This window comes from Rhinolophus ferrumequinum, chromosome 12 (genome assembly GCF_004115265.2).
Source record: "Rhinolophus ferrumequinum isolate MPI-CBG mRhiFer1 chromosome 12, mRhiFer1_v1.p, whole genome shotgun sequence".
Classification (NCBI taxonomy): domain Eukaryota; kingdom Metazoa; phylum Chordata; class Mammalia; order Chiroptera; family Rhinolophidae; genus Rhinolophus; species Rhinolophus ferrumequinum.
In genome coordinates, this window is record NC_046295.1 from 36,064,543 (window position 1) to 36,079,927 (window position 15,385).

The following is a 15,385-nucleotide window of genomic DNA, read 5'->3' on the forward strand; positions in this document are numbered from 1 at the left end:
AGCAGCTGGAGTGAGCTGGGTCTTTGTAAAGTTTGTTTAAATTTGTACTAGAACTATATCGACAGAATCCCGTTTTTATCTCTTTTTCACCAGATTTACCCAGTCGACCAGGGCTAACAATGGATGTCCAAACAGTTTACAGTGGCTAAAACAATGGACAAAGGGCTTCACTGTTTGGAGAGTAGAAAATAGAGCTGAAGGGGAGTTTCCTAAGGACATTGACCTAATTCACTCCTTTGACAAAAATGGTTGGTTTTAAATATATATACATACACATACGGGGTGCCAAAAAATGTATACAAGTGGACACTTTGGTCAACGTTGCTCAAGCAGTAGTTCACTGTAATCGGAAGTGTCTGGACGCTGATGGTAACCACTTTGAGCACCTCTTGTAGAAGTCAAACCTCTTGCAGAAGTCAAACGTGACTCGTATTCATCTTCTGTTATCAGTATATATTCAGTATTACAATTTTAATAGTTTTTTCCTTTCTTAAAACATATATACGGTTTTCTTGGCAGTATATATACTTCTGGTCTGTCTAGAAATATTTTAGCTAGTAGTGTTACAGCCTAAAGAAAGGATGTGTGGTGCTGCTTTGTGTATTTTTGTGAAGTATGGCCTTTATTTTTATTTGACAGTGTCCTTAAAAATTTTGTTTTGAAGCATAAGTCAAGTTCTGACCTGAACTGCTACTCAGAAGTTAAGGAATTAAGAAAGGCATCTGAAATTGCCTTGTCACTCTCCCCAGTCCCGGAAACCTCCTCACATTCGGGAATTGGTTAGTCACCCGCTTTTTAAAGATAAAATTCTCTGTGGGCCTTTCCTCTCTGAAATGTGGGGAAACAGAACTGGGTTAAAAAGAAAAATTAACTTGGGCATTGCTAAATTTCTAAGTATCATGTTTGTGATTTACTTTGTCCAGAAGACAAATTGGCAATGTGTTTCCTATGTGTTACCACAGAATATTTGCAGTCAGCATGCACTTGCTCAAAGACTATCTCTGGCCTATTAATAGAACAGGAGCAAAGGAGAGTACACATGTCACTGGGGTGGGGGTCGGGGCATGGGGTATACGGCTCATTGGGCTTAGTAGTCAGCTCCACGTGTAACAATTGCATTGTTGTCCTAAGTTGTCTTTGAGTGTGATTGGATGATTAAATGTAAATGTTGACCTGATTGGATTCTGTCCCAGCAATGACCTGTCCTGTGAAAAATGGTAACGTATCACTCCAGACAGACACCAGACTTGATCTTTTGGCTTTATATTTGGGATGATGATTTATGCAGTGAAGTGTCGTAGAAACTGGGATGCAGTCACGTGTCTCTCTTTCGTCTCTTCCGACTTGGGTATGCGGGCTCTGTATGTGTAGTCTGCTACCTGGGTAGTCCATTATCTTCATGAGAAGCAACGTACGCTTTTTGATTGGGATGGACTTAATCAAAATGAATGCTTGGAAGCAGTGAACTGCAAAAAATATGCTCAGTGTAACCTAAACTTCAGTCATGTCTCCTTTCAGAAGAGCAGCGTGTTTCCAGGGAGGCCTGGATTCTGCCTGGTGTGGGGAGGTGGCTCACTTTTAACATTGTGGGGGTTGATGGTGAGTTCTTGAGGGCCAAGTGTGGCTTTTTGCATTCTTAGGCCAAGCAGAGAATAGGGGCTCAGTAGATAAAGGAAGAGAAAGGAGAAGGTGAGTTCCAGAGGACTGAAATGTGGTCAGCATGAATGTGTAGTCTCTCCCCTTTTTACTAGATTCCTTACCTCCCCCCAGAAAAGCACTTTGCAGGTGGCATGGAGACTGTTGGAACCTGCAAAACTGCATTATTGGACTGACAAATCTAAAATATGCACGCACCAATGGAGCTTGTAAAACAGCTCTGTGCCATGTCCTGGATTTCTATAAATATTATGGGCGTGTGGGGGCCAGACTCCCAGCTGAGTTCCCAAGTGTTCAGCAGATGCCTAATCATGAAGGAGCCCTGAACACAGAGTCAGATGCAGTTGGTTTTGCTCTATGCCCTAAGACTTCTCTTCACTTGCCTCTAGGGAGGCTAGGGAAGGAAGCCACGTGGCTGGTGTAGTATTAGGCCCTTGGTACAGACCTCACTGAGTACTCCCAACTGACTGGGGGTAGGTGTTAAAGCTATTTTATAGGGGAGGAAACTGAGGCTCAGAGATGTTGAGTAACTTGCCCGGTGTCACACAGCTTGTGGACCGGGAGGGAATTTGAGCCAACGTCCGTTTGACTAATTTGAAACCTGCAGGTTCTTTCAACTCCACCAGCCTCTGCTTTTCAGAATCAGACCAACAAAGAAATAGGGGACGAAGCTGAAGGCCCTCTGTTGATTGTTAGGAGTTAAAACATTATCATTGAAAGTGTCCGTACATTTTTTCCCCTGGGGAATCGTGAGTAACAATGCTGTTGAGAGATGTTTTCATTTTTGTGTGTGTCCATTACTGTATGAGGCCCCAAAGACTGTAAGATGAGTGAGACACAGCCCTATGGGGAAGTAGATTATATAGACAATGAGCTAAAATCACAATTTTATTATAGAAATTTTGAGACTATGTCTTGTCAAGTGAGAGTCTACTTTCTTCAAGTCCACTGCTTCTAGTTAGAAATGACTGTGTTATTCCATCAACCCTTCCTCCCCACACAAGTGTTATGTCAAGAAAAACTTGTGTGGTTACAAAGCGTATGGGTTGTAGAATTAGAAAGAGCATCTTAGATATGCTCTGTTTGGGAACTTGTCTGTTAGGGATCAGAACAGCATCACAAGTTTCCTGAAGTTCAAAGTACATCTTCGAAAACATCACATTCCTCCAAGAGGTTGAGATTCCAAGGCACTCACTCTTCAGTGTGAAGTAGAACCGTCAGCTTTCTTCTGATATTTAGCTGAGACCATGTGCATTGATAGAGGGAGAATTTTGATTGGGGATAAAGATAGAGAGGGGTGTTTGGAACCAGAACATTTTGGTGATGGGGCAGCCATTATGGAATGCCAGGGTTTGCCTTTGGAAAAGGTGGGGTGGTAGGATAGGTGGACACTGAAACCCCGAGCACAGGGGTTAGAAAGAGCCAGGAAACCTACAAATATAAACTTTCTTTCCTATTCCGCCAGAATCCTGTTAAGGGTGCTTTTGTCCCTTCCTCACTGCCTCACCACATGGCTTTCTTCCTCCCAGGACCCAGAATTGATGAGTTAAACGAGCTTCCACGGATGGTCTAATAAGGCCGACACTGTATGAAATAGTGCTTCTTGGTTGTAAGCTCAGCCGGGACAAATGCTGAATATGTAATTCTGACCAGATTCTAACTTCATGGTGGGTAGTGGAAACGTACAGTGTTTTATCCCCTCTTTTTCAAAGATTTCTTCTAAAGCAGTGTTTGCCTTGGGTCGTGGGTGCCACATCTCATTGTCTTTTTGTGAGGGTACACAGACAGTTTTCCAGACTGAGATCAGGAACCAAGGCTTTTTACGTCTCTGCATCCAACACATTTCTTTGCACAGTGTCTTGCCCAACACATGTGTTGATAATACTAACACATGTAGTTAATTATCTACTTTGAGGAAAATCTGAAGCAAGATTTTGATCTCCGGCCAGCTTCCCCCTCAGAGTGTGATTGGAAATTGTGAACAAGTTCAGATTTTAGTTTAGATAAAATAGAACCAGAGAAATTCCATGGCTACCAAAACCAAGTGTCGTTCACTTTGAATTGACCTCGCTTTTGGATTATGTACCTACTAAGAATTTACCACTCACGAATTAAAAAAGAAAAGAAATAAATGAGCAAACAAAACAGGATTATCCCCAGACAGTGACTGGATGCTAAGGACAGCCCTAAGACTTATTGAAGATAGAAGTGAAAACCGAGGTGAAAGAAAGTAAGAATCAAGTGTGTGCACCTCCCTCGGTACCAGTGTGAGCACCTTGCAGGTAAAGACAGCGTCTTGGTCCTGCATATCAGTCTTTGGGTCACTAAATTTTGCGTAAGTTTAGGCTAAAGGCAAATTACAGCCAGCTGCCTGTTTGGTTAGTTGCTTTTCCGCCCCCTGCCTACTAAGAATTGTTACTTTTTTAAATGGTTACATTTTAAATGGTGATATATAAGTATCTAAATAATGCTTGTAAAACCTAAAATGCATATTATGTGGCCCTTTAAGAATATGTTTCCTGGCCCCTGGTTCAGAACTCGAAGTTTCTCATCTGTTCTTCTGCCATCAGAGAAGTAGATGTGATCAAAAAATATGGTGAATGTTTAAATTTTAAAAATTATTACAGTAAAAGACACATTGCCATTAGCCTCCCTCAAAATACTCGCCTTTACTTCTAACACACTTACCCGATCATTACTGCCAATTTCTGAAGCAGTTCTGGAAGTCCTCTTTTGTGAGTGTCTTTAGTTGTGTTGTCGTGGCTGCCTCAATGTCCTGAATTGATTCAAAAAGTTTATCTTTCATGGTCATTTTGACTCTGGGGAAGAGCCAGAAGTTCCATGGTGCCAGATCCGGTGAATAAGGTAGATGGGGACACACCATAATGTTTTTATTTGACAGAAATTGATGTATACCAGAAGCGATGAGTGACACAGAGCCTTTCCATTGTGATAAAAAAAATATGGTGAATACTACTGCCGAGTGCCATCCAATGGAAAGGCAGGGATCTTCAATACGGGAAGCAGCGCATCGAACTTTAGTAATAGTTTCAACTTGTTCAGTGCAGTCAGTCAGGTGTGAGCTACAGTTGAGAGAAGGTGTGTTTTAAAGGGAAAATCATCCTCCCTCATGACTATGCTCTGTGTCACACATCGTTTCTGATATATGGTAATTTCTATCAAATAAAAACATTACAGTGTGTCCCCATCCACCTTATTCACTGGATCTGGCACCATGCGACTTCTGGCTCTTCCCCAAAGTCAAAATGATTCAGGACATGGAGGCAGCCACGACAGCACAACTAAAGACACTCACGAAAGAGGACTTCCAGAGCTGCTTCAGAAAGAGGCAATAACAATGGGATAAACGTGTTCGAAGCAAAGGGGAGTATTTTGAGGGGGATTAATGGCAATGTGTCTTTTACTCTAATAATTTTTTTTTTTTTTTAATTTAAGCATTCACTGTATTGTTTGATCACACGTTGCATGTCATGGTGCTGACTTGTGAAAGATTCTGGCTTCATGAGGATGCTCTTGTGTGGTCCCTCTTGACTGTGGGAAAACTGAAGGGAGAAGGGGTTGGTTGTGAGCGAGGAAGGGCTGGTTTGCTTCTGGTTTAAGTCAAGGGAGATGACTGACAACAGGGGCCAATTGAGAAGTTATGAGTGTGGACTTTCTGGTTAAGCAGTAACAACAGTACAAGAAAATGTAGAGAAAGTATACTTAAAAGCGCATTTTGTAGAAAGGCCATAAAACTGAAATGTGCCTTGACCGTAGCACATTTTTGTCTAGGTTTTGGATGCTCTTATTTCTCTGGTTTGCCACCTTTGGGAGGGATGCTGTTGTTCCTTGTTGACTATTTCAATTCTAAACCATTCTTTCCTGTCAGAGAAAACTTCAAAGTTACAATAACCCACCATCTAAAAGTCCTGTAGAAATGTAGCTCAGAAGAGGATGTTCATCCGGCTCAGGGCATTTGGAAAGGCTTTGGACTAATAGACATTATCAGTGACTGGTACCCTGACTCAATACGCATATATGATTCCAAGCCTTTCTACATCCCCAACACAAGCATCCTTGAGGGTGGGAACTCAGTTGTCAATAGGCCTTTGTTTCCAAAGCCTGGTGCACAGTACATACTTAAATATTGAATGACTAAATACAATCTATTTAAAAAATCTGTTAATAAGCTCAGCACCCCTCTTTTTTTGTGGTACGTTAGTGTTTATATAAAAAATCCACATAAAATTCCAGCTCTATTCCATGAGGTGCGTATTATCACCCAAGATGCTCAGATAATTTAGGGGTCACGTAGCTGGTTAGTGACAAATGGGATTTGGACCACTGACAGACTAGGACAGTTGGAGAAAGCGTAGTGTGTTGTGTTATTGTTTACCCCCCAGCCCCCAAAGGGAAGCAGAAGCCTGGGTCATCTTGACAAATGCAGAAGTCCTTCCCTGGATTTTCTTTCAAAAGACAGGTTTTGGTTGTTGCTATGACTCTTCTTCGGATGAACACTCTTGATAGTGCAGTTTGTTCTCCTGGCCCTTTGACATGTTTTGTTGTGTATATCCATTTCTTAGAATGCCTCAGAAACATTTCTGTTGCATGCTGTGATACCAGTTTCTTGGCCACCCTTAAATAACATACTACAAAGTTGTCTGTGGAACCGGGATTAGAAATGATAGTTCACTTTAGTCTTTCTTCACAGTAAAAGGGGATCTTGACTGGTGCTTACACCCTTGGATGGGCCCCTAGGCCTCCACTGCCCTGAGAAAGCCATCATTGCGTGCAGAACTCAGTGCCAGGTCTTCCTACTTCCTAATTCCTGTGTCCTGCTGGGGCTGCCCACCTAGGCTTACTTTTTTTCCCTGCCTCTTAGTAACATGAGGAATCGGGACTCAAATAATAAAAATACAAATCCACTTGTCCCATTGACCTACTTAAGACTTTTTATTATTTCCACAGGGTCACTGAGAAGGAAAGCCTTCCCTGATCTCCCCGAAGAGGCCAAGTCCTCCCATTCTAGACCTTTCTGTGCTTTCCTTTCATTGTTTTATTTCTACAGTTGCTGACTGGCTCCTTGATTTACGGCTGACCCTCATTATCGTGTTTCCACGAAAATAAGACCTAGCTGGACCATCAGCTCTAATGTGTCTTTTGGAGCAAAAATTAATGTAAGACCCGGTATTATACTATTTTATATTATATTATAAGACCTGGTCTTATAGTAAAATAAGACTGGATATTATATTATATTATATATTATATTATATAAGATCCGGTCTTATTTTACTATAAGACTATAAGACTATTATAAGACTTATTTTACTTTATTTTACTTATAGTAAAATAAGACCGGATCTTATATTAATTTTTGCTCTAAAGGATGCATTAGAGCTGATTTTCCAGCTAGGTCTTATTTTCGGGGAAACACAGTAGCCTGTGAGTTCCATGAAGGCAGGCCCACGTTTATTATCCTTACTGTTTACTCTTTCGTACTCAATACAGAGTCTGGCATCAATGAGATGCTTAATAAATATTTATAGAATGAACCGATGAATGGATCCCACCTTCTACGTGAAACTTTAACTCCTGCAGCTCTTTTTTCCGGAAATTATCTTCTTCCATACCAATTAGGTCCAAAGATCAGCAATTCGAAAGTGCTGTCTTCTACTTTCCAGATGGCTTAAATTCCTTTGACTATCCCACAGCACCCAGAGCAGGGTCATAAACATTGTAGGATGTCGATTGATTGTAGCATGCTTTTGTGTTTTCGTTTCATGCTAATGAACGATAACTAAATTTCACTTTTAGTAGTTTTTCACTTTTAGTCTTCTCCTTCTCATCCCTCACTCCTGCTATTTGCAAATTTACCTTGCCTCTTATAAAAGCTATAGTGGAAGGGTTTTGTTGTATTATTAAAGTCCGTTCTAATCTCCTCTAAATTACATTTGAAATTTTAAATTGGAAGGGAAACAGCAATCTCCCCCCCCACCTTTGTTTTGCATTATTGCACCACCTAGTGGATTATGTGTCTGTTACTGTGCGGTGGCCTTGGCTGATTTCCTGTTAATCACAATTCCACAAAAGGGAAATGCTCGGTATCTTTTTATGCTTTAAGATTGCGTACAATTTCTGCCCACAATTTATGTTACTAGGCAGAAACAAATTTTTTGAGATGAGCCCAACATTGTTTAATTCAGAATTTTAAAAAAAGTTGCCCCATATCTGAAATTTTCCCTGTTACTAACAAAGGAAAACAATAGAGTTGGGGGAGGGGGGGTGTCCTACACATTTGTTTATGGCTCTCAGTTTATATAATAAAGGTATACAAGACTGAAGAATGAGGTTTTCTTCTAAGTTTAGAAATAGGCTGTTTCAAACATCTGAACTTTTTCTTTTTTAAAATTTTGTCGTGAGAAAACAAAAATCAGAAGCCTAATATTTTAACGTAGCTTGCTTCAATTTTATCCACTCTGTGTTAGCAGTAAGTCAAAGTCTTTATATAGTAAGGCTTGATTTGCGTTTTCATTATTTTTAATAGCTGGGCTTGGGCTCCCACATGTCATCTGGGTGGGAGGTGAATGCAGGAAATCTCACCTTTCCCCTTCCTGTCCCTGGTCCTTGATGCCCCCTCTCCTTAATGGTGTGTGTTCTAGTACCACTCACAGTTCTTTGTTTTTCTCCCTCAATTTCCATGAAATGCCGTGGACACTCCTTGGGCTAAAGGTACCCTGCAAGAACGCATTCAGTTATCAGTTTTATGATATTTTAAATATGTAACAAACATTTATGCAGTTGAAGCCATAAATTCTAAGCTCTTTCATCTTATCCACAGATTCGTGTTTTAATATAAAATCATTGAGTGTCTTACTGAGAGCTGGTTAAATTAGTGTTTTCAAAGTGTCATTTCCTAAATTTTATCAGTGTGCTTACACAAGGAGTTCACAACCTACACACCCCCACCCCTCACCTCTGGTCTTTTTTTTTTCCTTGCAGCAAAAATTTTAAGAGATTATCAAAAAGAGCCTTAAAGTATGGAAGCAAGTACTGTTTCTGTAGATAAGTAGTTTTCTTTTTTCTTCTCAAAATAGCATTTGAAAAACATGGCATTGGACACATCTTGGTGCAGACCTGTATATTGCTAGAATTCTCTGAAAAGTAATGGGTCAGTACATATGTTTATGCTCTTTCATCTAGAAATACTACAACACACGGGGTGTAGGGCACCTCTTGCACACCAGTGTTTGCCACAGTATTAGTTATAGTAGCCAAAAAGTGAAAACAGTTGAAAAGACTGCTAGGGATATGGTTAATACGTTATACGCTAAATGTGTCTGTTCACAAGTTTCAATTAAGTTCAACATTGAGTTCCTTAATTGCAGTAGCCACATTTCCAGTGCTCAGTAGCCACTGGTTCTGCTAGAGAGCGCTGCTAGACCCATGCTTCTCTGACTTTGATACGCATATTAGTCACAGAGGGGCTTTTGGTAAAAATGCAAATTCTTACCGGGCAGGTCCAAGAGAAGACTTGACATGTTGCATTTCTAACAAGCTCCCAGGTGCTGGCAATACAGTGTCTAAAGGTTAGGGTCTTCAAGTTCCTGCAGTGATCCCCTGATTCGGATAGGAAAGGCGTGTCTTTGTGGTTCAGGACGCTGTATGTAGACTTGCTGACTTTCTGGGGATGAACAAGGCATATTGATAGCATCATGTTGTTGTTTTCTGTGTGAGCCATCATCCTCGGAAGTGGCCTTGGGTCTGGGAGGGACAGTTTACATCGTGTGTTTCATACAGGGCCAACCTGCTGGCAGGCTTTAGCTGAGCACTCTAATAATTGGTTTTCTAACCTGCCTTTTGACAGTTGATAATTTTCTCTTTTTTGGTGCCTGCCATGGGGTGGTGGCTTGTATGCGTGTTTAGTTTTTGTTGTTGTTATTGTTGTTTGTTTGTTTTAAAGTGAAGCTGTGTTGTAATGTCATATAGGCTTAGGTTTAAAATCACAGAGTAGACAGGGCTGTGTCTGTGTTTGCAAATTAGCACCTTCCTTTTTGGCTTATTATTAATGGCTGCTTTGTAATTACAAATAAGAATGGTCTATTTAAATTATAATTAGACTTTATAGCTCAGTGTATCAGAACTATGAACATAGATGTCTTCAATGTAATTATCTGCTGATGTTTCTTTGCCTCGTAGCTTGTTAAAATTGGACTCATGCAAGTCTGGATTCAGATTGGACCAGCCACCTGCTAGCTGTAGGGCCACGTTCAAGTTCCTTAATATCTCAGGAGATTTTATATATAAATACATATATATATATATATATATATGGTTGATGCAAAAGTAATTGCGGTTTTTGCAATTATTTTTAACCTTTTAAACCGCAATTACTTTGTACCAACCTAATATATAATTACATACACATATATATGACACACACATATATATATGACTATTTTTCTAGAGAATTTTTAGTTTCACAGCAAGACTGAGGGGAAGGTAGAGAGATTTCCCTTATACACTCGGCCTCTACTCATGTATAACCTCCCCTACCGTCCACTTTCTCCATCAGAGTGGTGTGTTTGTTACAGTTGATGAACCTACACGGACATGTCATTATCGCCCAAAGTCCACAGTTTACATTATAGTTCACTCTTCATGTTGTAAATTATATAGATTTGGACAAATGTATAACAACATGTATCCCACCATTATGGTATCATACAGAGTATTTTCACTGCCCTAAAAATCTTCTGCGCTCCGCCTATTTATCTCTCCCCCCCTTTAACCCCTGGCAACCACTCCTCTTTTTATTGTCTCCCTAGTTTTGCCTTTTCCAGAATATCACATAGTTGGAATCGTGCAGTATGGTAGCCTTTTCAGACTGGCTTCTTTCACTTAGTCATGTGCATTTCAGTTTCCCTCATGTCTTTTGATGGCTTGATAGCTCATTTCTTTTTAGCGCTGAATAATATTCCATTGTCTGGATGGACCAGTTTATTTATCCATCCACCTACTGAAGGACATCTTGGTGGTTTCCAAGTTTTGGCAATTGTGAAGAAAGCTGCTACAAACCTCCATGTGCAGATTTTTTTGTGGACATAAGTTTTCAACTCCTTTGGGTGAATACAAGGAGCATGATTGCTGGATCCCACGGTTAACAGTATGTTTAGTTTTGTAAGAACCCACCAAACTGTTTTGCAAAGTGGCTGCACCATTTTGCATTCCCACCACCAATGAATGAGAGTACTTGTTGCACGTATCCTCACTAGCATTTGGTGGTGTCATTGTTCCCTCTTTTGGCCAATCATCGCTAGCTCACCGGGTTGTGGGCGTTCCATGACAAATTGTCCAGAGTCCTTGGTGTGCTGCTCTGCTGCATGGTAATGCCTGCCTTTCTGTCCACTTCTCATAACCATTTGGCCTTGTGTTTTCGGGCTGGGTGTGTTTTAAGACTTCCAAGCTATCGATTAAGTTGTTTTGACATGTCTCTCCACGCTGAGAATGTAGAGCCTCATGTGTGTGATTAAACAGTTGACCTCCCAGCCACACTGAGTGCTGGCAGTGTTTAGAACACACCTTGCCGGTTATCTCTCCTGGCTCTAACTATGCTGTTCTCTCTTCCTAGAATGTCCACCCACCCAAAAGGTGAGCCATCCTTCAGCACGGAGCTCACGAGAGCTAACTCCGTGTGGGAGAGAGGGCCTGCCCTGCGGTTGGTGCACATTCCCCCCACCCCAGCCCGCCCAGCCCCCGGGAATAACTCCCACCTAGGCCGCCAGTTTCAGTTTAGGTGCTTGCCATTACCTCATCGCTTATCCGAGTCCAGGCCCACATCGTTCTTTTGCTTTCCTGTCGCCCGGTTTCTCACCTCAGGGCCTGTGCATCTGCTGTTCCCTCTCCTCGGCGATCTGTCCAGATGTGCTTATGGTTAGTTCTTTCCAATGTCACATCCCATGGCACTTAACTGCTCCCTGACATTGTAATATATATTTACTTGTTTATTGTCTGTTTCCTCCATTACAGTCCTCCCTGTGAGGGAAAGATTTGGGCTTGTATCCCCCCGACACCTAGCACAGGGCCTGATACAGCAGGGGTGTTCCAGGAAAGTTTGTTGAATGAATGAGCTTTGTAAATCTGTCTGAGGTTATAGCTGCCCTGAGTGGGCATTATGGTCTCCGAGCCTCACTTCCCCCCTGGACCCGGACTGCCGTAGGTAATGACTTCGTGTACTTTTTTGTTCGGTCCACGGGGTCAGTTGCTGCTCAGTAAATAAATGTCTCTTGAATATATGAATGTGGAAGTTTGGAATCTTTGAGAAGTAAATCCCTATATTCTTGAGATCTTCTCATGGAGGCAGCTGTGTGCCACAAAATGCCCTTTTGATGCCACCGGTAGGACAACTGCTAGTCAGAGCAGACTGCAGTGGTTTTGATGGCCTTTCTCTCTGCCTTCTCCCTTCCCTTTTCAAGGTTCCTGCCCTGTGCTGTTCTTTGGGCCCTGACACTCCCTCCCCCCACATCCCTCACCCTCCCACACCCTCAGTTTATTCATTGTTCAGATCTCCTCTCAATGTTCTCTGCATTGGAAAACACCCTGCGCTCCCCACCCACTCTGACCGGATCAGATGCTGTCTCCTGCCAAGCTTACTGAGGGCAATGCTGTACGTGTAGTGACCTTCATTTGGTCCTCAGAGCTTGGCACGTTGCACTTGGCAAACATTTGTTGAATGAATGAGTAAAGAATTAGTGATAGTGTATTTGTACACTCATGTTCATAGCAGCATTACCCACAATAGCCAAGAGGTAAAAGTCACCCAAGTGTCCATTGGCAGGTGGAGGATAAACAAAAGGTGGTCTGTACATACAATGGGATATTATTCAGCCTTAAGAAAGGAAGGAAGTTCTGACACACGTTACAAGGATGAACCTTGAAGACATTCTGCTAAGTGAAATAAGCCAGACACAAAAAGACAAATACTCTATGATTCCACTTACATGAGGTATCTAGAGTAGTCAAATTCATAGAAATAGAAAGTAGAATGATGGTTGCCTGGGGCTGGGAGGAGGGGGAAGTGGGGAGTTATTTAGTTGGTAACAGAGTTTCAGTTTTGCAAGATCAAAGCGTCCTGGAGATTGGTTGCATAACAATGTGAATGGACTGAACGCTACTACCAGCACGCTTAGAAATGGTTAAATTATTTTGTTACGTGTTTTTTTTAGCACAATTAAAAACAAGAATTAGTGCAGGGAGAAACTGATTTCTGGAAATCTGGAATTCTTAAATTGTAGGATGCCTAAGACTTCTGGGCAGTATGCATCAATTTAAGGGAAAGAAGTATTTATTTCTTCACCAGGGAAGCTCAAGTGATTTCCTAAGGACCGGCAGATGTAGGATTGAGCTGCCTTAAGTGCCCCCCCACCCCCAACCCCCCACCCCCCGCCACACACACTGGATTCTCTGCACCAGGGCCCAGTGAAATAAAGAGCCCAGGGCTGAGTCTGGCTGATGATCAGGGAACCTGCCAGCGTCTACACAGCCCGGGTTGAGTCCCGGGCAGGGGTTCAGCTTCCAAGGGCCCTCCTTCAGCAGGGCTCCTTTGTACTTCCTGCTCTCTTCAGTGTAACACTGGGAAAACTTTTGTTCATGGCCCATCCTGTTTTGCTGTTGGGACACTTAGGAAGAATTTATCCTTGTCGTGAACGTTTCGAGTGCCTGTTCAGCACAAGCATTTTATAGAAGTTGTCTCGTTTCACGTTGACATTGTTCCTCTGAGATGTAGATGGTTATTATCCCCATTTTATAAAGAAGGAGACAGATATCGAAGCTAAGTGACAGAGCAGAGGATGTACCCCAGATCTTCTGCCATTAAAATTCACATTCTTGCCCCTGTTCCTGGTTGCTTCCTATATGGTCTCTATTTCATGGTCCAAGTTAATTATTACACCTGTCAACCTCCAACAAATCAGATGGTGCACTCCTCCCTTGGAAACTGCTCAGTCTGGTCCCTTGGTGTAACATGTAACTACTGTAGTGAGAATGGTCCCCGGCTCCCCGAGACCCTGCTGCCCAACTCGCACACCCAATTTGCAAATGCAGGTGGCCCTTAAAATCTTACCTAGATGCTCAGAGACCTCAAATGTGCTTTCCAATACTTCCTATGTGGTACAAAGCAAGAAGCAGATAGCAGGGCTCTTTGTTTTTTCTTTTTATCTGCTACATTTACAGGAAGGTTGGAGGGAAAACTGCTGAGTGAGCACTTTGTCCCCTGAGTTGGCTCTGCATTGCACCAACTCCCCAAGTCTTATCTTCCTCTGGAGTACAGGCCTAGTTATCTCCAAGGATGTGAAACATCTTATCTTCGTACCGTTTAATTTCTATGTAACATTAGCAATTCAGTTCACCTGAAACACTACCAGTTTATTTCCAACCAGCTTACACTGCATGAGTGTGTTTTCTATATAAATACTTCTGCAAACATTCCTTTCTATAGTATTGCTCTAAAATGACCTACTTACTTAATTTCTACTTTAGATACTGAATCATTTTATATGTCTGAAAGGAATGTTCACTCTGATTCTCCGGTCCCGTCACATGGGAGTGAGGGAGGAACTAAAAAAAAAAAAAACGGTGAAAGGGATGCAAATCCAAACTGCTTTCTTTTTTTCCCCTCACAACGGGTGCTTTTCAAAGCGTTTGGCATCCCTGCTGTATGGATGTGTCGCTTTGCGAGATGACAACGGGATTTGCTGGGAATGTGGGCCACTATTGTATCCGCCTTCCGTTACCGTAACCACGTGGAGTGATGGCAGTGGGTGAGCAGCCCGGGGGTAGGCAGTGGCCTGGCCGAGTACTTCCCAAAGGCCATGAAGACTGCTCAGATCCTGCACAGGCTGTGGACCCAGGCTGTTAAAAAGTTGGGGAGACTGAAAGGCCATGTGAGTCCCTCTCTGCAAGCTCTCTCAGCACCTTTTCTTTCCCAACCTTTCCTTTCAGGAAGTGGGAGGAGGCAGCAAAATTTCTGCCACAGTGACAGCTTTCTCCTCTATGTGTGCTTCTGGCAGCTTTCAGTAACAAATTATAAGTTGCAGGTTGTAGTCAGTGGCGGGATTTTTTTTTTTAAACACTTGTCTCATTTTTAGCAGAGTTATGTGCAACTGTTAACTGCGTATGGGATTTGTGAATCAAAGACTGCTGTTTTCCAGGTGTTGGGAATCTGGAAGCTGGTGTTGCTTCCCGGAATTAACATACTGCCTTGTATAAGATGCTTGTTTGTGAATTTCTTGTAGGAGGTGGAACATTTTGCTTCATTATGCTGCAGAAATCTTCATTCTTCTTCTTATGTCTAGGCTTCTATGTTACAAGGGAAAAAGTTTTCACATGTTCTTTTTTTCTTAACAGTTTGAACAAATGTAGTGTAATGTGTGTGTTTACGTTTATGGCTTGGGATTTTTATCAAGCATGTCGCTCTAGGGCCAATTTCAATTAATCTTTCTTTAGCTTTAGCTTTGACTTCCATCACTGGGAAGCGGCAGTTTGTGGATAAAAAGCCTAAAAGTTGCCTGTTGCGGGGGAATTATGGCACTGAAGACTTTTGGTATCTGTCTTCTGGTTGGTTTTTAACACACCTCCGTATTCTTTGTATAAAATATAGGGCTTTCCCCAAGTGGCCAAGATTTTTCAAAGGAAAGGGACTTTATAACAACTAGAGGCTAGTTGAAAAAGA

General features: G+C 42.0%; 1 protein-coding gene across 7 annotated transcripts in view; it reads left to right on the forward strand.

The window, feature by feature from the left end:
* TJP2 (tight junction protein 2) overlaps positions 1-15,385 on the forward strand; it is a 112,824-nt gene that overhangs the window by 53,984 nt on the left and 43,455 nt on the right. Inside the window, exon 1 of one of the 7 annotated variants that reach the window (XM_033122869.1) lies at positions 14,511-14,597. The exons of the other annotated variants lie outside the window; for them this stretch is intronic. Coding sequence (XP_032978760.1) covers positions 14,526-14,597 — 72 coding nt within the window. The 5' untranslated portion in view covers positions 14,511-14,525. Of the gene's footprint in view, positions 1-14,510; positions 14,598-15,385 lie in introns of those variants that run through there. 7 annotated transcript variants of the gene reach the window in all.